Here is a 22905-nt window from a genome sequence, read left to right on the forward strand (position 1 = left end):
AGGCAAGACTAATAGGTATAGGGAACCATGTCTTTCGTGAGATAGTGAGGCCCTGGTTAAGAAGAATGCAGTACATAGCAGACAGGCAGCAAGGAACAAATGAGGTACTTGAAGAGTATAATAAATGCAACAAAGCTCTTCTGAGGGAAACCAAAAGGGCTAAATGAAGGCACGACATTGCTCTGGCAGACAAGGTGGGAAAAAAATCCCAACAGCTTCTACAGATTAATTTAGAGCAAAAAGATAACAAGAGACAAAACTGATCCTTTGGAAGATCAGTACATTTGGGCTTGTGGACCACAAGGTAGGCTATCACAGTTTGCTGCAGCTGGAAAATGGCAGATGGACAAGTGGGAGGTTTGGCACTTTGGGAGGACAAACCGGGGTAGTTCTTGCACGGTTAACAGTAGGGGACTGCAGTGTGTAGAAGAATAGAGGGATCTCGGAATACAGATACATAATTCCTTAAAAGTGGCATCACAGGTAGATCAGGTCAGAAAGAGCTTTTGGCACAAATCAAATATTGAGTACAGGAGTTGGGATGTTGTGAAGTTGTACAAGATATTAGGTCAGATTTGGAGCATAGCGTGCAGTTTTGGTCACAAACCTACAGTAAATGTATCAATAAGATTGAAAGAGTGTAGAGAAAATTTAAAAGAATATTGCTAGAGCTGAGTTACAGGGAAAGGTTAAATAGGTTATAGCTTTATTCCCTGGAGTGTCAGAGAATGAGGGGAGATTTGTTAGAGGTACACAAAATTATGAGGGGTAAATGCAACCAGGCCTTTTCTACTGAGGTTGAGTAAGATGAGAACAAGATGACATGGATGAAGGGTGAAAGATGAAATGTTTATGGGGAACATCAGGGGTGGTGAGAGTTTGGAACAAATTTCAAGTGGAAGTGGTCGATGCAGATTTGATTTCAAAGTTTAAGAGAAATTTAGATAGGTACATGGATGGTAGGGGTTGGAAGGGCAGAAAAGTAGTTCAGCTCAGACTAAATGGGCTCTAGTGTCCTGTGGTTCTACTAAGGTGGTGAAATATACAAGGCTATTAATTACACAATTTATTTCTCCTGTAGTCAGTGGGGAAAATTGTATTTCTGTAAGGAAAAACATCCAGTCATTTTGAAGAAATTGTATCCTACACATTTTTTTCTTCTGCAATTATGTGATTTTGATAATGACATTAATGCAAACCTGATTAACAATGATTCAATTGGTTTACGTTTTCAATTACTACTTGCCTGTATGGCACCTAGGTTTTCAGTAAGCTGTTCGGCATTGGAGGCTCCCAGGAGGACAGAGCTGACACCCTCTGTGCGCAAACACCAAGCTGAAAGTAGAAGAGAACTGCAATGAGTTAAGAATAGAATGGATATTTTTGTGAGAAGCAGAAGCAGTTCTAACAAAGGGACATCAATTTTTTAAAATTGGTGTATATTTCAATGAATAGATTTGTTAGGAAAACCAACTGAAATTTGAATTTTTAATTTTCCACAGATAATGTCTGACCTTCTGTGAGTTCCGGGAGTTTCTGTTTTCCATACTGACTATAGGTATTTTATTTAAAGAATATTGAAGTTTGGTTAGGCCCTCTGATATCTGTCCAATTCCTGGAGGCAGATTAGCATGCTACACTTTTTGATAGGTTGCTTAAACACCAACTTTAAAAAGTTGTACAAGGCGTAGGAACATCCTCAAAATAAAAAGTTGACACTGTCTGAAAAACAAAAATCTGATAGTTTAGGCCCTGTGAATAATCAATAGTTATACTTGCTTAATTACTATATAAACACAGCATTCTACTTGCACTGTTCATGGAGAAGAGGGTAGGCGCAAGAATAACACTTACTTTGGGGCATTTAAAATAACAATACCCAATTTTTAAGACACCCTGTTTTTGTTTGGTCTATTAAATGATGTATTCTGAAACAGAATGTGCAGAAGGAAATATCACTGAAATTTGGATTATCCCACATTCAATCTATACCACTTAGATTACACAGACTGTCCTTACTTTCACAGAAATAGTTTCCTGTAATTTTCACACTCCAATGCCCAAACCAATTTAAACTGGCTTTGTTTCTTCTTCATCTGACATTTTGTGACCATTTCCTTCTCAACACTGGAAATATTCTCCACTACCTAAAAGCCTATTTTTGGGCTATTCTATTTCCCAAAGTATCTGCCCTCTTTTGTGCTTCATTGTTCACATCCATTTACTACCTACTGTCATTCAATATAATTCACATCACCCTTTTATTGCCATCAATTTGTTTTCTCTTCACGTGAGATCATATCCAAGACCAGCTTCAGGCACCACTCTGCTCTATATTTCTGCTGGTTCTGAGGTAGAAATTTTGTTTCCTAAATACGAAATCTACTCACCAGCTTTCCACAAAAAGATAGAGAGGCCAATCAATGCCAGTCCTAGTCTCAGCACTAAGTGAAAGGAGTTATCCAAACTGGCAAGTTAGCCACCAGATTTGGTTTGAAGAGGCTTTGGAAGAATAGTGATAATCTACACATTTTTTTTAAATGAAATCTGGCACCCACTCCCCAAAATGATCAGGAATGAACAGATTTTGACTGACAGAACTTGCCAGTATGAATAATAATGGATACAACAATTCGAGGATTCATTTCTACAAACTCTGCTTTTGGAATCAAACGTCACAGAGAGATCACTTAAGTCTGTTGGTTAGAATTTACTCTTTTTATTGAGAGTGGTATGGAGAATGTTTAAAAAAATATCCAGAAGCATGTTATTTCTGGATCTGTTAAGACTGTTCTCACCTATTGCTAACTGGGGCAGTGTGCAGCCTAGTCGCTCAACAATTGGAGTGAGGTTCTTCAGTTTTGCTTGCTGTCTTCTTCCTTCCTCACTGATAATTTTGTCCTTCAACCACTGGTAACACTAAAAATAGGAAAATCTGAGCACAACTGTTATTACGTTCAATATTCTTAAAATTGTTTGCAACCATTTCCTTAGAATGTTACAAACATAAATCCAAGTTCTTATTGAAACAATAAAATCAACACATTTAAAGACACTAGTAAGTGTCTTTAAGTATCAATATTTTAGATTATAGTTTAAAGTCAGATGTTTTGGATGGCAATATCCTATACAATACAGAACTTGGAACTGCAGGAAATAATTTTTAAGCTTTCTAGATTTTTCATTCTTACCTAATATTGAATAATGCATTCTATTACATTTTACTTTCCAACATTTTCTCATATCAAAGCAACAAGACATCACTCATGTTTAATTGTGATATATTTGTGCATTTAATATGTTACATCAACCTGGTGAAACATGGATGCGAGAGTTTCTCATAGTGAACATTGTAGTCAGCAATTGTTTTCAAAACAATTCCTGATTTTATAAACGGATGTGTCTACAAAATACCTGCCAAAAGCAGGAAATAGCATTTTTAAAAATTTTGTGGATTCTTGCAGTCTAGGCTTGTCACCACGATAGAAACCCGGGGATTAAAAGCAGATGCAATTACAGAGATACAAAATTATCTGCATAACAGAAAACTAGAAGTATTTTTTGAACTGGAGGGAGTGTAAAATAGAATTCCTGAGTTCAGTAATGGGACCACTGGTTTTCTTAATATTATTAATGATTTAGAATTGGATGTACAGGGCACAATTTCCAGATTTGTAGTTGACATTAAAAAAAATCAGAGACATAATGCAATGCAAATAGGAAAGGAATAGACTTAAAAGATTCATTTTCATGCTGGGAGGAAGAGTAGGCAAAATAAATGAAAAGACAATTCTAAAATGGGTACAAAAACACCAAGGGTTTATAAAGAGCTAGAGGGTAATATCAACAAAAGTCATGATGAACCTTCATAAAGTAATGATTTATCAATACTGGGAGCATTGCATCCATTTCTGGGTAGCACATTTGGGAAAAGATGCAAAAGCATTGAGAGATTTCTAAAGAGATTTACCAAAATGATTCTTGTGATAAAGGACTGGGGATAGACTGGATTATTCTGCTTGGAAAAGAAGCTTCAAGTTGATGTGATAAAGGTACTTAAAATCATAAAGAGAGAAGATTTAGAAATGCTTCCATTAGTCAAAATAACCAAAAGTGACACAAGGAGTGTTCTTGAATGATTATAGTCTGGAAAATATTTCAGGGTGATTACAAAAGGAGGTAGGGCTGGAGTGTCCAGATAGTTGCAACAGTCTTTATTTCTATTGGGAAATGCCAGTGGCTTGGACTTGCAGGAAAAAAAATATTGACAATATCGGAGTCCTCAGACTGAAGAGACAGAAGTTGACTGTCATTGTCTGTTATTCGTAGAATAGCTCTGGAGACCATCCAGGAAGTTTCAAAAGATGAGTACTAGTGGTTGGCAGGGAAAGAAAGAAAAATAAAAGTTTGAACAAATATGACTAAAATTAAAGGAACAATTTTACTAAACTGATGTTGCATTGCTCAGTCAATAAGAGTTTAGCCAGTAATCAGATGAAAAGGAGGAAGGCTGTAGTTCAAGTACACATTGGACTTTTCAAGGGAGGACATGCATTGCTGCTGGTATTTGGTGGCAAATGTACTTAACCACAATTTGCAATAGCATGAGTTCAACAGTTGAAAGAAACTGTTTAACAATGTCTTTATAACTATGGACATAAGCACAGAATCTAAAATATCAGTTACATTGGGAGAGGTAATGCAACCTAAAATCTCTGAAGGCCAAGCCAATGTAATAAATATTAGAGAACAATTGGCAGCTTTGGGGGCTGAAGGTCAGCAGAGGTAATGCATGCTGCACAAAAAGAACAGGTGGAAAGAATGGAGAAAAACTCAAAAGTATTAATAAATGATTTAGTATTCTTTCAAGGTAATTGCATTTCATAAGAATTCAGACAGTAAGGGCAATTTGAAAAATCATCCTTATAACTTAATAAATATACAGACATTCTCCTAACAACTTCATAAATCCCACTCCAAAAATTCACTTCCATTGACTTTAATGTTAACAATTTTTGACAGTAAAACTTAATTTAACGTGACAAATAAGCAGATTTTCCATCTATGGGATGTTATGCTAATTAATACTCCAAAACACTTTTAATTACATAGTTATTTTTTTTTAAAAAAACATAATTTTCCAGAAAACTTGTTTGTGTTTAAAGGGACAGTGAGAAGTGGGGCCTTGCACACATTGTGAACTGGGGGCCTGGAGAGTCAGATGTTAAACCTTTGGGATTTCTAAACAATCAGATTGCTGGAATTTTATTGTACACGATGCAGTCATTATTATATGCAGTTGTACAGTGCATTAGACCCAGGTTGAATCATCTCAATTGAGTTGAGAAATTTCATTTGATAGATGTGTCTTTTTGCATTCATCAACATGTGCAAACACATCTCTACTGCAGCTTACTGAAATCCAGAGCATCATTTCAATTGCCTAAAAATTTTGCACATAGTTGCACAGAAATTTCCAGCGACATTCCATTCCACACAGAAAATCTTGCAGCGGCTTCTCTAGCGCACGTGCGCACGCACGGAAATCCAGATTCTGTTGTCAATGATCCCCTGCTCCTCCATGGATATGAAAACATCCCCAGCTTTCTCCACAGAAATCAACAAGCTAACACGAGCATCAGGTACTCATGAACTACACTATTCTCCGTGTTGATAATGATCCAGGAAAAGAGGCACTTTGATACATAAAGCGTAACTGAGTCTTCAATAATACTAAACCAAAATTACTGTTTAAAATTAGTTAAATGACCAGAGGTTGTTCAAGTGATTGCTCATTTTCTTTTTGTTTTAAATTCATTGGTGCAGCTTTTTCTCACTTTTCAAAAATCCATATTGCATTATTAATTCTAATCTAAAACATACTTCATTTTACTTTGTTCCAAATCTTTAAGGTTTTATTTCCTAATTTCTAGCCTGAGAATTTTTCTGCATGATTGGTTTAGCTGTGTACTATGACAATATTACTTACTTGAACCCACAGATCCCCCAGAGCAAATGCTGTTTATGGGCAAGGAGAAAGTCCACACCACAGACATCACTGGATCGATGCTGGCAGATTTCTTCAACAATAGCAACAAGTACCATCACTTTGCCATAAGAACAAATGCAAGCTATAACGTGACCTCTTTTTAAGGTGGTAACATATTGAGACTAAAATATGTAAGTGAAATGTCCGCAGAGATTGACATCCAGTTAAAAAGTAACTAATCAATAAGAGTGTGTGGTTCATGAAATAACACAGAAAAATAATGGCAGCACTGTTGCTGGTGCGGGCTTTGGAGAGCGTGGATTGGAGGGATAGTGCTGCTCTGCAGAGGTCTACTGCCCGGTCCTAATGTCGATACCTCCATACACGCTTTTAATGGCCTGTTAATGGAGCCAATGGTATTTTTTTTTTAAATCCTGCAACCGCTGGGCTGTGAACCACGAGGGGGTGCAGGACACCAGAAATGGTACAAACACATCCCTTCCCTACCACCCACTGAGGAGGCAGTGTAGGAGACGACCCTATAGGACAGTGACCATGGCAGCAGACAAGCAAGGATCTGGCTACGGATGGTCAGCGACACAGTCAAAGGACCCACACAGGCTGTAGGCAGCTGGAGATGGCTCATGTGAACCAGGAATTGGAACCAGTGTTGAAGAGGGTACTGAGGGCAAGAAGCACTGAAGGCTTCCTGATTGTATCAGAGGTTTGGAGCTGGAGCTCAGTTGCTGATGGTTGGAAATGGAGTCTGTGTGGCTGTAGAAGCTATCATAGTGTTGGAGGTGAATCCACAGACACTGTCTCAGAAGGGACTCTCTTTTGCTTCATTTAGGCAATACTCATGGTGTTTCTTTGTTTGACTTACAGCAGACAAAAGTATATCAAAAAATATTTTAATGTATTATTACATTACAATAAAAGGAACCTTTGAAACTACTGCTTTTGTGATGCTGCAGAGAAATTTATGAAAGTGATTCCAGTGATGAGTGTCTTTATGTAGCTAGACTCGAGAAATGGGATTGTTCTCCTTGGAAAATAAATTATGGTGAAGGAATCTGATGGAGATATTTTAAGTAATGAAGTGAATTGTTCCTATTGGTGGAAAGATCAAGAATCAGAAGGCAGAAAGAAATTATATATTTTAAAAAAATCACAATGTGGAAAATCCACTGCAGACTGAGTACTATTCCAATTTACTTTTAAAGGAAATGATTGAATCCATCTCCAGTACCCAGTCTGGCTGTACATTTTCCATATAATGATATTTTTCTTTCTGCCCACTGATTTTTGATCCTTCCACCAATGGGAACGATTCACGTCCTTACTTAAAATATTCTGTGACTAGCGGTGTACCTAGTGGTGGGACCATTGTTGCTTGTATGATCTGGATGATAACGTGGTAAATTGGATCAGCAAGTTTGCAGATGACATTAAAATTGGAGGGGCTGTGGACAGCGAAGAAGGTTTTCAATGCTTGTAGAGGGATCAGGGCCAGGTTGAAAAATGGCAAATGGAATTTAATGCAGACAAGTATGCAGTGTTGCATTTTGGAAGGACAAACTAAGAAAGGACGTACACTGTAAATGGTGGGGCACTGAGGAATGGGGTAGAACAGAGTCCTGGGAATACAGATATATAATTCCATGAAAGTGGTGTCACAGGTGGATAGGGTTGTAAAGAGAGCTTTTGGTATATTGGCCTTCATAAATCAAAGTTGGGATGTTATGGTAAAGTTGTATAAGGCATTCGTGAGGCCAAATTTAGAGTTTTGTGTGCAGTTTTGGTCACCTAAAGACATCAATAAGATAGAAGACTGCAGAGAAGATTTACTAGGATGTTGCCCGGACACCAGGAACTGAGTTACAGGGTGAGGCTAAACATGTTTAAGAATTTATTTCCTGTGTTATGGACCTTGACTATTCTGTTTTTTGACTGAGGACCGGACTGAATTTACTGCTGGGAATTTGACAGCTGTAGTAGCCCTAAGCAACCACTGGCAAATTTTGACAGCTGTCAAAGCATGGGAACCACGCGCTAGAAGTCCGTGGGCTCACAGGAGAGCGAGCCTGCAGCAGCCAACATCTCCACCAATGGAGAGAACTGGAGACAGCACTGGGCAGTTTAAAAAGCCCGGCGCATTTGTTTTGAGAGAGGTTAGTGGATGGAGTATGGAGGATTGACCAAAGAAGAGGATTTGTGTACCAGGAGGGCACTTGTGAACCCTAAGGAGGGCTTTGGATGGTCACCAGACCATTCAAGACAAGGTGTCCGAAGAAGAGGACTCATGTGCCAGAAGGGCACTTGCGAACTCTAAAGTGGTCTTCGGAGGCATTTACCTCATATAGTGACCAGGAGGTTATTGTGGAAATTCCTAGATAAAGGAAGTGAATGGCGGTGATAGCCCCATTCGAACCCCAAGGCAATCTTGTTTTCCCCTGACAGACTTGACATGGCTGAAGTGGGGGCTTTTGTTTCTTTTTGTTTTGGGGGATTTTGGTAAATTTTGGGGCATTTCAGCCTGGACTGTAATGGTCTGGTTTTTTTCCCCTGCACATATGCTGCATAATAGTCTGTTATTGATAGAGAGTTGCCATTCAGGCTGGTGTTCAGATGTTAAGTTTATTGAGTTAATTCTATTATTAGGAGGATAGAAAGTAAATGTAGATAGGCTTTTTCCAGAGGATAGATGAGATACAAACCAGAGGATATGGGTTAAAGGGGAAAGGGGAAAAGTTTAAGGGGAACACAAGGGGGAACATCTTTACCCAGAGAGTGATGGGAGTGTGGAATGAACTGTCAGTTGAAGTGAACGTGGGATCAATTTTAACATTTAAGAAGAATTTGGACAGGTACATGGATGGGAGAGGTATGGAGGGCCAAGGACCAGGTGCCAGTCAGTGGGACTAGGCAAAAAAAATGGTTCAGCACAGACTAGAAGGGCCTGTTTCTGTGGTGTAATGTTCTATGGATATAGTTCAAGAAAAATATTGCAAGGCAATGGGGAAGCAGACCAGCTTCATTTCTCTTGCAAAGCTCATTCTGATCTGAAAGGCATGCCATATCCAGACAATTCTTCCATAACAAGACAAAGCTATGACCTTCTGTTGCACGAAAGAGATCATTTAATCCAAGTGGCTTATTTGTTTTACCTTTAAAGAAGCCCGTGAGCTATCAGGTACGCCAATATCATACTTTCCACTTATGATTCCACAAGCAAGTGGAGACCAAGTCATTGCCCCAACTCCTGCCGAAAGATAACATATGAAAATTAATTGACATTCAACAACACAGTCCAAAGGCAATAATGAGAAACAAGATAATGGATATTTTATGGTGTTCTCTCAGATACACTAATATTGTAAAGAGTTATAATTTTGCAACCAAAAAACTAACTGAAACCAGAATGCTTTCACAAGGTAATATTGTGTACTGGAAGACACAAATGGTCAAAGCCCAAAGCCGACATCTATTGATAGTTTGTTAAATGAGAATTGTGTTATTCCATTTTTAAAAAGTGCAACTTCCAGTTGGGCTGCGACATGAAGTGTGCGTCTTAGTCATAGCTCTGTACCTTCAGAATACTGTTTCTCCTGTTTACTTTTCTAAAAACTTTTGAAGTGATGTTGAATTGCACATTTTATATTTAAAATGGATACAAGAGCTGGAAAGATCACTAAAAGTGGAAAAAATGGAAGAAGCAAGAAACTCCACCCATTCTACTGGCAAACCCCGCTGCTGAGGGCTCCTCCAATGTTCTTGAACAAATTAAAGAATCTATTGATGCAGGATTTAAATGTCTCGATGAAAGACTTTTGGCACTGGAAAATTGATTTTCACAGATTTGTCCTTCAATAAATCAACAAGGTGAACGTTTGACCTCTGCAGAATCTACTTTAAAGGAAATGAGTGACTGGGTCCACCACCTGGAAGATAATGAGTGACTAATGATTAGAATGATTGATTTGGAAAGTCAAAGTGGGCTGGCTGAAGATATTGAGACTGGTATGCCTACTAATTTGTTGGCAACGGTGTTTGAAGATCAGTTATTTCTGATACCACCGGAACTTAACAGAGCACACCGCTCATGATTGTCTAAGCCCCAATCAGGGCAAAAACCAGGTTCATTATCAAACCAAGAAGCTGCTAATTCAATAAGCCTGTTGTAAAGGTACCCTGCAATACCAAGGCAAAAAATCCAGAATTGTGGAAGGTTATTCTACTGAAGCTATGAAGCAAAGGGCCGTCTGCAGGGAAGTTATGTTGGAAGCCTTCTCTGCTGATCCCAGCTCATCCACAAATCTTTTATATGGGAACAAAAAATGGTTTGGTTCAGTGATAGACGATCAGGATTCATTTAGCAATCTTTCTGTTCTAACTACTGAATGACATTCTCTCTTTTGTTTCTGTTGAATGACTGCTTTGAACCGATGATTGAATTTTAACAGGTTATGGTTCATTCATTTATTTTTAGAGTTTTTACAGAAAAAAAAGCATGGCTATTGTGAGTTTAATTAATCTGAAGTGGTTAGGAAAAGAATTTGACACCTTTTGATTCTACTTAAGTCTACTTTATAAAAATGGGATTAAAAAATCATTTTATATATCCAGTAACACATTAAAAAAATGTTTAATACCTTCTCAATGCTTACTGTACTCAATCTAAACATGGCGTATTTTGACTTGTTATGAACAGCTGCAGGGGAATGTTATTATTTTGCTTTTGAGCAAGGACATTTAATATAAATTTGGAGATGGTGGGTTTTTAGAATTAATTAGTGCACTGTTGGCCTTTCCATTAGCCTTAGAAGGGTGGGACTGGAGAAGAACAAGGGTGAGATCATGGATGTTTTGGATTACTGCGGTGCTTCATTGTTTAGATCATTCTGGTTCCATCTTATCGAGTTGTACTCAATATGAGGCCATCTGCAGGCCAGAGGTCATTGCTGCACAAACTCTGCTTTGCACATGCACACTGGGATTTTTAGAAATTAGTTTTACGTTAATTGTATACTTAAGAGTGATCATGACTAATCTTATTAAGTTCTTGAGTTTGAATGTGAGAGGTTTAAATCATCCAGTAAAATGAAGGAAAGTAGCTTCACTGAAAAATAAACAAAGCTGCGTTTTTTTTTACCTGATGTCATGGGTGGAAAGGGCAGCAATATCATTCTTCTTTTCAAGCTAAATCTAAAGGGATATCGATCCTTATTAATCAGAATATTCCTTTTAGTATACATAATGTTGTTTTACATTCTAATGGTTATTTTGTTCTTGTTTCAGGGAAATTACATGATAAAATGGTGGTTTTTGCAAATGTTTATTCTCCCAAAGTTGATGATCTGGGGTTTTTGTGAAAACTTTTTTTTACTTCCTTGCTGTATTTAAGTTTATACTTGCTTATCTAGGCAGGGATTTCAACTGCTGGTTGGACCCTATCCTAGATCATTCATCTTCTAACCCAGCTACATTAAACAAATCTGCCTGATTAATGCATTCTTTTTTTGTCAGATTATGGCATTTCAGATGTTTGGCATTTCTTTTATACTACCAAAAAAGAGTATTTTTTTTCCTCCCAGTTCATCGCACTTGTGTACTGATGATTTCTTTTATTGATAATCATCTAATTTCATTAACACATTCCTGTTAATACAAGAGTATTGTAATATCTGACCATGTCCTTGTTACAACCTCATGGAATTTTCCTCAAGATAAAAGACACTGTCATTTTAATTCAGTCTTATTATCAGATAAGGACTTCATTAAATTTATGGAAGAACAGAGTTTTCTTTTTTGATACTAATGTCTCTTCAGAGACCTCTTAGTTATACTTGATACCTTGAAGGCTTTTCTTATGGAGCAAATTATTTTGTGTACTGTTATAAAAAAATGAAGACAAATAAAGAAAGATCTGAGTTAATTAAACAAATTAAAAAGTTGGATCAACAACATGCTCAAACTAAAAAATCAGATGTATACAAAAATGGATTGAACTTAAAATTAAATTTGATTTTCTCTCAACATATCCAGCCGAATGCCAACTTTTGAAATCTAAAAGTCAATTTTACATTCATGGTGATAACTCTGGTAATGAATGTAAGCTTTTGGCCAATCAAATGGGAGGATTTGGTGCTTCATGTCACATCATAAAGGTTTTTAAAGATAATGGTATTATGACCAGATCATTTGGAGATAAACTATGCATTTAAAAAACACTATTCCAAAATATACTCTTCTGAATGTACAAATGACAGTAATTTCTTAGACCAATTGAATATCCCCAAGATTTCTTCAGATAGTCAAATCAGACTGAATAGTGGTTGCTATTTCCTCATTACAATCTGAGAAAGCACCTGAACCCCATGGGTTCCCTGAGGAATTTTTCAAACACCTTACCTAAAGATGGTGTTTGCTAATTCATTTAAATTGGGTAAACTGCCAGATTCATTTAATGAGGCTTGTATATCTTTAATTGCAAAGTAAGGTAAAGACACAACTAAATGTTCCGCTTATAGACCGATCTCCCTAAAATTTTGGCCAAAGAATGGAAAACATTTTATCATCAATTATTTCTAAAGATCAAATGGAGTTTATTAAAAAAACAATATTCCCATTTTAATATACACCAATTGATTACTATTATACATTTGCCTTCCGGGAAAACTCCTGAGTGTATTCTTTCATTCGATGCTGAAAGAGCATTTGATAGATAGAATGGACATATCTGTTTACAACCCTTGAAATTTTTAATTTTGGTCCTGATTTTATTACATGGGTTAAATTATTGTATTTGTGGTCATCTGCCACAATTCTTACTAATTTAGAACAATCTCAGCCCTTTAATCTGCAATGTGGTACTCATCAAGAATACCTATTAAGCCCTTTATTATTTGATCTGTCAATTGAACCATTGGCAGTTGCATTTCATGAGTGCAATGACATCTTGGGGATATGAAGGAAAGGGATTGAACATAATGTCTCTCTTTACGCAGACAATCTCTTAATTTATTTTTCAGATCCAGACACCTCCCTCCCCCATATGATGTCATTGCTTTCATAATTTAGTCAATGCTCAGGATACAAATTGAATGTGCATACGAATGAACTTCTATTGAAATGTTCTGCAGCAGCGTGTAGTGGTTCTCCTTTTAAGGAGATTAAAAATCAGTTTACCTATCTTGGTATTACAATTACAAAGAATCAAACATCTTTTGAAGGAGATTTATCTTGCTATGCTCCAACAAGTAACCCAATGATCATCTTTATCGACAACTTTAGTTGGCCATATAAATTCTATTAAAATGAATATTTAGCCAAATTTTTTAATATCTTTTTCAATCTGTTCTGATATGTTACTAAATCATTTTTTGACTGACTTGACTCTGCCATATAGTCCTTCAAATGGAAGGGTAAACATTCTTGCCTTAATAAATTAAAGTTTTTTTTTTACAGAGAAAGATAATGGAATAGCTCTAACCCTAACCCTAATTTTAGATTTTACTATTGTGCAGTCAATATATTGTTACATCACAGACCAGCAGCAATTAAGATAATGAGATCTTAAAACAATAATTTTTATTAAAAGAATCTAGGAAGAATGGATTGGGATATGATGTTTTATGGCAAGGGTGTGATAGGTAAGTGCAGGGGTTCCCAACCTTTTTGTTCCTCTGTATCCCTTGGACATTTTTATAGGTTCCCATGTACCCCTAAAAATTAAGGATTAAAAAAAACACGACATTGTGCAATCTGACTGCAGATTACAACCCCATGTATTGTACAGTAGTGGTTATTCTCTCAGACCCAGTATACCCCCTGAAAAGTGCAAATGTACCACTGGAGGTACATGTACCCCAGGTTGGGAGCCCCTGGGTAAGTGGATGGCCTTTAAGGGAGAAATATCAAGAGCACCTTCCTATTAGGATTAAAGGTGAAGTTACCAGGGAATCCTGGTTTTCAAAGGATATTGGCAATCTAGTAAAGAAAAATTGTGAGATGTAGAAAACACTAAAGAAAGAAATCAGGAAGGAAAAAGAAGAAATGAAGGTAAACCCAAAGGATTTCTATAAGTACATTACGAGTAAAAGGATAGTAAGGGACAAAATTAGTCCCCGAGAGGATTGGAGTGGTCAATTATGTGTGGAGCCTCACGCAATTGGGGAGATATTAAACTGGTTTTTTTTTTGCATCAGTATTTACTCAGAAAACTGGCAGAGTGCATCGGGAAGGAAGGGAAACAAAGAGAAGAGTCATGGAACAGATGAAGATTAAAGAGGAAGAGGTACTTGCTACCTTGCAGAAAATAAAGGTAGCTAAATCACTTGGGCTGGATATGATATTCTCTTGGATCTTGAGGAAGACTAGTGTAGAAATTTCAGGGGGCCTGGCTGATATATTTAAAATGTCCTTGGCTACGGTGAGGTGCCAGAGGATTGGAAGGTAGCTCATGTTGCCCTGTTGTTTAAAAAGGGCTCCAAATATAAACCAGATAATTATAAGCCGGTGAGCCTGACATCAGTGTTGGGTAAAATGTTGGAGGGAGTTCTGAGTGACAGTCATGGGGTAATTAAGGATAGTCAGCACGGTTTTGTGCATGGTCGTTTGTGTTTAACAAATCTTGTAGTGTTTTTCAAGGATGTTACCAGGAAGGTAGATGAGAGAAGGGCTGTGGATGTTGTCTACATGGACTGTAGTAAAGCCTTTGACAAGATCCCACTTGGGAGGTTAGTTCAGAAGGTTCAGACACTGAGTATTCAAGAAGAGGTTGTAAACTGGATTCAAAATTGGCTGTGTGGGAGAAGATAAGAGTGTGGTAGTGGATGGTTGCTTCTCAGATTGGAGGCCTGCAACTAGTGGTCTGCCTCAGGGATCCATTTTGGGATCATTGTTGTTTGTTGTACATATCAATGGTCTGGATGATAATGTGGTGAATTGGATCAGCAAGTTTGCTGATGACACAAAGGTAGGAGGTGTTGTGGACAGTGAGGAAGATTTTCAAAGCTTGCTGAAGGATTTGGACCAGCTAAGAAAATGGGACAAAAAAAATGGCAGATGGTGTTTAATGCAGTCAAGTGTGAGGTGATGCATTTTGGAAGGGCAAATCAAGGTTGGAGATATAATTCATGATAGGGCACGGAGGAGTGCGGAGGAGCAGAGACCTGGGAATACAAATATGTTATTCCCTGAAGGTGGCGTCACATGTGGACAGGGTTGTAAAGAAAGCTTTTGGTATCTTAGCCTTTATAAATCAAAGTATTGAGTATAGGAGTTGGGATGTTATGTTGAAGTTGTTTAAGAAATTGGTAAGGCCAAATTTGGAATGTTGTGTGCAGTTCTGGGCACCTAACTACAGGAAGGATATCAATAAGATTGAAAGAATTCAGGGAAGATTTACTAGGATGTTGCTGGGTCTTCAGGTGTTGAGTTACAGGGAAAGATTAAACAAGCTAGGACTATTCCTTGGAGCGAAAAAGAATGAGGGGAGATTTGATAGATGTTTACAAGATTTTGAAAGGTATAAAGATTGAATATGGAAAGGTTTTTTCCACACAAATTGGGTGCGATAAATATGAGAGGTCATAGTTTTAAATTGAAGGGGGAAAGGAAAGGTTTAGGGGGAACATTAGAGGAAAATTTTTCCACTCAGAGAGTGGTGGGTGTGTAGAATGAGCTGCCATCTGATGTGATGAATGCAGGGTGGATCGTATGTTTTAAGAATAAATTGGATGGGAGAGGTCTGGAGAGTTATGGAATGGGAGCAGGTCAGTGAGACTAGGGAGATGATGGTCAGCACAGACTAGAGGGGCAAAATGGCCTGTTTTCTGCTCTATGGTTCTAATTTTACCTGTCGTTTCCAGCATTCCATGTGGATATTAAAGGTGTAATGTGCAAGCTAACATTTGTATATTACTGCACCATCACTAAAAACAGATTAACTGATCAATCATCCCATTTCCATTTGTGTGATCTTGCATCAAAGCAACAATACACTTGAAAGGACAATGTATTGTATTCATGTGAAGCTTCTGATGAGTGCTAAAATTCAATGCAAATATATCTTTATTTTGACAATTCAGGTAAAGTAAAACCCCTGTTATCCGGAATTTAAGCAACTGGCAGCATCAAGCAACTGGCAAAAGAAAAAGATGAAAATAGATTAAAAAAAGGGAAAAAAAATATATACGTTTAAAATTGTAAATGTAAATACTCTGTGAAGTAACAAACCTTTGGTGAAGATGGGAACAAATATTCAGCCAGCAAAGTGCTTTACTTGTAGCAGCTGTTTGAATAAAGTTGAGTGTAACAGCAATGGCATCGCCCAGGACGAAGCTACTTGCCATTGTGGTGACTCTCTTATAGTGTCTCCTTATCCCTGATTAGCAAGAGGCTTTATCTGGAAACTGGGGGGTGGGTTAATTATCTACAATGTTATTGTTTATTTTTCGGGCAGCTCTATGGAGGGGGAGGAGCCTGCAGATGCAGCGGCAGTTAAATGTTTTCAAACAACGCGACTGAAAATAAAGTAAAATGCTTTAAGGTTTATGTTCTTGCAAGTGAAGTTTGATCAAAGTACAGTACAGTATTTTTTTCTTTTAAACCATTCATTCTTAGTGCAGATGAATTGGTCATTGTAAGTAAAAGCATGTCTCAAGCAAGCAGAAAATATATGTATCCGGCATCTACCAATCCCCATAAGTGCTGAATACAAGGGGTTTTACTGTATATCTCCAAAAATCAGTAAACAGAATGTTGGCTAAACCACAGCACAGTATCCATTGCAAACACTCACCAATTTTGTGATAAAGCTCAGGGAGTTGGACCTCAATCTTTTCTCTCTGAAAAATATGATATTCTGCTTGCTCACAGACAGGAGGGATTAAATTAAACTGTCTTGCCACTGAATAGGCTTCCTGAAGAAAAAACACAGTAAAAGACAACTTTCATAAAAATCCAAAATGGCCTCTAACAAATAGTAGGAAGTAATGGAAAAATAACTTTCCTTGTTAGTGCATGGCCTTCAAAAACAGCATTTCAAAAATTAGAACAGGAGGACAAAACATTGTCATTGTTCAATTGTAGCTAAATAACTTGGTGAATAATTATCTGTAACTATTTATAAACTTGTTTCATCTTTGTCCTCATTTACTAAACTATATTTAATATCAAATGCCCAGAGAAAGCAGAAGATATTGAAAATATCCATCATTCATCAGTAAAAGGAACAAGGTACACTGTTGTTGGATCCACAATAGACAAATTACCAGTCATATGTCTCTTTCACATGATTGCAGGATTACAATTTTTTTTCCTCTGGTGTTCAGAATTTCATTTGGAAAGTGTTGCTCAAGAGAACACGGTTAATCAGTAAAGATCATTTGGCCAACACTTGCTTCAGGATTTTGTCACATCAAGATAGGCAACTAAATGAAGTGGACAGAGCTTTCTGATCATTTTTAGGTTAATGATGTTATCTGGATAAGCAAATGAGCTCATTGAAGTATTCTCATTCCTTACATACGATCTGTTTATGTCGAGAAGGTTAAGGTTTTGAAATAGCGTCAGTTGGAACAGATAACAAATATTTAATTTGCATCCAAAAAATTATTTTCGGTACAAGGAGAATTTCTGTCAAAATTATTCAAATGGCATTACAATTCCAAAATAATTTTCCAACACTTAGATTATAACTTTAAAATCTTTTATAACAGTATTTTGTTTCTATGAATATTGCTTATGCAAGCAAGATTAAATACAATTTAAAATTATAAATTACTGTACTGTATACATCTTTAGACATGCATTGTACACTTGAAGTACTTCTGGAAGTATTTAAAAAGATGAATACCATAATCTCCATGGCACTCCAACGGGATGTACCCCAGTACATGGCCATTCCTTGGTTTATCACATACGTCATTGCCCGAACAATCTCTAAATACAGAGGTGGGGTAGGGGGAAACAATCCAAAATATTTTTTTATGTAAAATGAAAGCTCAGCTCTAAGATGTAAATGATCTACACAAAACAGGATTTAGCAAAGTGGTACTGTTTCTAGTTTGTGCTGCATTGTCCAAGTTCCTTTTGTGATTTCAGTTTAAGTAATGGACACCCTTGAGAAATAGAATGCATTTTTCAGAGGAGAGACTTTTCTGATAAGTGCTTGGTTCAATGTTTGAGGGATTTTAAGTACAATAGATGTGACCTAATGCCTGGAAGCCCCAGAGCTGATTATGGATTTGATTAACTTTCTCACGTCACTACTGTTCATTCAATTCTATCAACTGATATAAATGCAGTAACACCAGTTTGATACATGATATTCTGGGTTACTGTCTGTCCGCACATTGTAAATGAACAAATTGTACTTTGAAGTAGAGTTCAGGCCTAAAACGTTGGTTATGGACACAGTAGGACCTGCTGAGTTCCTTCAGCACTCTTGTGTATTGAATTATATTTAACTGTCTATAATTTTCACACCCCAGATACCCAGCGACTTAACGTTTAAATAATGCAACATATCTCTACAGCATATCCCACAAAGCCCGGTTTTTGTAATTATTTTGTTAAATCGACTCTGTGTGGAGTATAAAAAGAGTTACATAACTTCATTAACATTTTAGAATATGAATGTAGTGCCTTATCACTTGTGACTAAAGCGCATACATTTAAGGAATCCATTGCACCTGATGCTTTGAAGCCCTAAACCTAATGGAAGTGTGCACTTCCTTTACCTCACCCCTCTCTTTCGAACACGGCAACCCACCAGAATAGTTCAAGTAGCACAGTGAAATATCAAAATTGGAAAGGTAACGATTCAGTCAATTATGGAAAAAGTTGAGAAAGCAAGTGGGGACTAAATCAATAGCAAGAGGGTAAAAAATGAACTGAACTAAACATTCAAAAATTAATTCAGAATATCTTTTCACTTTCATTTTTTTTCCTTAATTTCTTTAAAATGCTCTAAACAAGATTAGTAATAAAAAAAATAATGAAAATACACATCTCACAATAATATTGAATAGTTTCAAAATGGCTACTCATGTGGCCAGGTTGGTGAAGAAATTGTTTGGCAATGTTTTCCTTCATTGGGCAGGGTATTGAAACAGTTAAGCATCATTAGAGAGTCCACACATGAAGTATTAGATGCAGTTTTGTTTGCAGTGGGAAGGACATCATTAAGTTGGAAAAGATGAATAAGTTGTTCACCAGGATATTGGTGAGACTGGATGGCTTAAGTTATAGCAAGTGATTGGGTCTTTATTCCCTAGAGCATAGGATGCTGAAGTTGATCTCATGGAGGTGTGAAGGATGGGAAATGGGCCTAGTTGGTAGAGGGTTTCTGAAGAAAGTTTTGAAATCTGCAAGAAAAAGTGATGGAGAATAATGTAAAGAAAGCGCTCAAGAAGATTAATTGAACAACTTTAAAGCACTAAAGATTCCTCACCATTAGACAGCCCTCCCTTTCCCTGTACAATCACCACTTGTTTTATCACCAGTTAGGATGCTAAATAGGACTCCTATGCTGAATAGATTTAAGTAGCCATCTGGCTGTTATATTTCTAGTTGTCTCTCGTGCTTATAACACATGGCAATAATAATTTATATTTGGGGCAGCACCGTTACATAGCAGTTAGCACAATGCTGTTACAGCACCAACATCCAGGACCAAGGTTCGAATCACACGTTGTCAGTAAGGAGTTTGTATGTTCTCCCCATGTCTGCATATATATTTGAATAATGCAATTAATACTCATAGATTTTTTTAATGTATAAATTGTCTCAGGGGAACAAATTGTTTTTGGTAAAGTGATTTTTATTTAGATGTTTATTTTAATCCTGATTCTCAGAACATATACACAGGTCAACAAAGCTCATTGAGCTTCAAAATGAAGTTTCACTGACCTTCCATTGGAGTGTTGGTGTCTGGTCGATTAGCAAATACAACATCAACATACTCGAGTTGCATTCTCTGCAGAGAAGCCTTTAAACCTAAAAGAGGTCCAAAATATAAATGTGTGCATTCCGTTAGTAAGAACAAGTAATCAACTGATAACTGCAGCCAACTCTAATGGTCAACTGTTCAATCGATGGCAAAAGTTTGCTGTTGTCAACATTCATCATGGTCCATGTGTATTTTTCTTGAATTTTTCTATTTCAGATGCCCCATAAAACTTAGAGATTATGTTGGATTTGTGGTGGGAGAAAAAAAGGAGAGGAATTTTAAAAAGGTAATAAATTATTTAATGAGACAAAGTGGGGGGGGGGGGGATTGCATCTAAGAGTGAATTTACTCTGTTTATTTTATACAGAGATTTCTCTGCAGCTACTAAATTGCTACTTCACACAAAATAGTTTGAAATCACATACCATTTATGATCCGAGCTAACCAGGTAAGTTCAGGACCTGTGTTTATAATGGTGTCAAAGCTAAAAGCCTGTCACTTAAACTTGCAGAAAATGACAGATCTCCTCTGACAATTTCTGAAAACCGTTGTCCATCTCATTCCATCAGGATACTCCTTTTCAGAGGGGCCAGGAATGAAACCAGGACCATTGGCATAGCCATCTGTAAATATGATCCCACCATCTAAATTTCAAAATATCACTGAAGCAAGATGCAAGGCAATGAAAAAGTTAAACATCTAAGCTTCGATATTCATCCTCTTCACAAGTATTATGCAAAGTCTGAATCTATCAACCCACACTACAGAAAATAACTGTCACGACCACGTTTCATCTATCAGTACATGAGTGGGAGGATCACTGATACATATACAAGGCCATCACAGAGCCGGAATGGATCATTATCTCTGAAAGTCCCTGTTACAATATTTACACCCACTCTTTCAATAGGCAGTGTGTTTCCAACGAGACAGCTAGGTAGAATTTCTGACATTTGGATATAATACCATTCAATGAATAACTTTCAGAATCAACCAAATTGTTCAGAGATGTGGAGAGATTGATTAATGCGCTACAACATATACCTTCAATAATATGTTTTCGAGAAAGACCTCTTTCAGTTTCAGCCCTGTGGACAAGATTTAAGATATGTTAATAAGTTAAAGATAATTTTTTAAAAATCTAACATTTTCAGTGGCTGGCAATGGCAATGTTTATCTTGCTCACCAATTCTTCATGTCCAAAGATTTATTTTCAAAGAAATGTTCTCATGACTTTTTGATTGCACAAGTTTTACTTACTTATTATTGGATCTGAGAAGAGATCCAATGAACATGAATATGAGCCACACACAAATTATTGGTAAAATTTAGCAGGTCAAGCTGCATTCAAGGAAGACAAAATATAGTCAATAGCTCAGGCTAAACCCCTTCATCAGGAATGTAAATATGGGCTCATGGAGGTAAGATGAACATGGCTGCTTTTGCCCAATTAAATACCATTTCAAATTCGATTTCATTTTCATTTCAAATCAAAACACAACACCAACATGTTTCTCAAGTCAGTACCCATTAACAAATCCTGAACTTAAAAGACATAATAGTGTGACATCTGACTCTCAAACACAAGGTTTGAAATGCAAGGAGTTGTTATTGTGAACATTTATCTCCCTCAACCAACAGTGGTCAGCTAGCATTCAGTCAGAACCCAGCACAATTGGGAAAGTATATAGATCAGCTCTAATATTCAGGCCAGACCTCCCATTAGTCAGTCTGACATCCCAAACCAGACTATATTTCTGTGAAAAAATTAGAAGCAACATTCACTATGACATTAACATTTTTAAAATTACTTTCATTTTTCCATACTAGCTTTCTTTCCAATCCGCTACATTATATTAATGCATATTTTGAATGAACAGTATGTGTCACCATGAGGGAACATTAGAAGCAGTTATATTAATTGGTTAAAAAATAGAAAAACAAGTTTCAAGATCAAGCATATTGAAATACTAGACTGGTGAGATTAGAAACAAATCCTTGGTAACAGATTCCAATTTTAAAAAAATAAGTAATGCACCTATTTGTATCTTCAAGGACCCACATTAATTTTGAGCAGTTTTTGGGACTGTTTAAATGTACAGCATGTGGACACTCGTGCAACTTCTAACACATCTAGCTAAAGCCACCAGGCTGGAAACGATCAACATGATCCACAATCTGGAGGTTTCCCTTGTCTGATCCATTATTCTCTTTGACTCCCAAACTAAGTGTAGGGTTGAGTGGAAGCCTTAGTTGCTGGCTTAGTCAAGTCTCATCAGAAGCAGCTTTCTTCACTATTCAAGGAATCCAATTTTCTTATTTTTAAAGCCAATTTTAAGGATGAAGGAGACTGGAGTAACCTCCTGCCTCAGTGTACTGGTCTCCACTGGTTAAACTAGGTTCTCCTTATTCATGCTTAGGTATAAATGCACAGCATGGAGACACCCCTTCCCATTGGGCAAGTCATCCCTTGACCCTCAACATGTCATGAAATTTACAGAACTGGTGAAGAACCATCACAAAGGTACAAGTGTGTAATAATACTCCCCAAAATACACCAGAGCCTAATTCTCTGGCCCACTCAGGGCATGGTGATCAGGTGGGATCCTTGATGTGAAATGACACCAGTGAAGAAGTGATAAGGATTTTACAAATGCCTCAGCAAAGGTAAAAATCATCTTGAAGTTGTGTGAAATGGAAAGGAGATGCTTCATACTGGGATTACTCTGCCAAACTATGACTAACGATTCTTGGATGAGATATTGTAAGTGACTAGTCACAAGACAGTGGAAAAAAATAATTCTTATAGATCTTGAAGGAGGTGGAGCTGGTCCAGTTTGTAGATTTTCTGACAGCTTTCATAAGACACCCAGTTCTTAGTTTATCTCCATTGTGTGATCTCTACCTCTAATCCCATTACACTGGACAACAATTTTTTTCCCCCAAAAGGTTTACTTCC

The 22905-nt window shown here is 37.1% G+C and overlaps 1 protein-coding gene across 1 annotated transcript in view; it reads right to left on the minus strand.

Moving 5' to 3' along the window:
* The window catches only part of kcnab1a (potassium voltage-gated channel subfamily A regulatory beta subunit 1a), a 149462-nt gene that overhangs the window by 3669 nt on the left and 122888 nt on the right, over positions 1-22905 (minus strand). Inside the window, exons 7-13 of the mRNA XM_069896888.1 lie at positions 20991-21034; positions 19907-19993; positions 17850-17935; positions 16794-16914; positions 9157-9251; positions 2799-2919; positions 1247-1335 (exon numbers count right to left, since the gene is read on the minus strand). Coding sequence (XP_069752989.1) covers positions 1247-1335; positions 2799-2919; positions 9157-9251; positions 16794-16914; positions 17850-17935; positions 19907-19993; positions 20991-21034 — 643 coding nt within the window. The remainder of the gene's footprint in view (positions 1-1246; positions 1336-2798; positions 2920-9156; positions 9252-16793; positions 16915-17849; positions 17936-19906; positions 19994-20990; positions 21035-22905) is intronic.

The sequence above is a fragment of the Narcine bancroftii genome, chromosome 9 (genome assembly GCF_036971445.1).
Source record: "Narcine bancroftii isolate sNarBan1 chromosome 9, sNarBan1.hap1, whole genome shotgun sequence".
NCBI lineage: Eukaryota > Metazoa > Chordata > Chondrichthyes > Torpediniformes > Narcinidae > Narcine > Narcine bancroftii.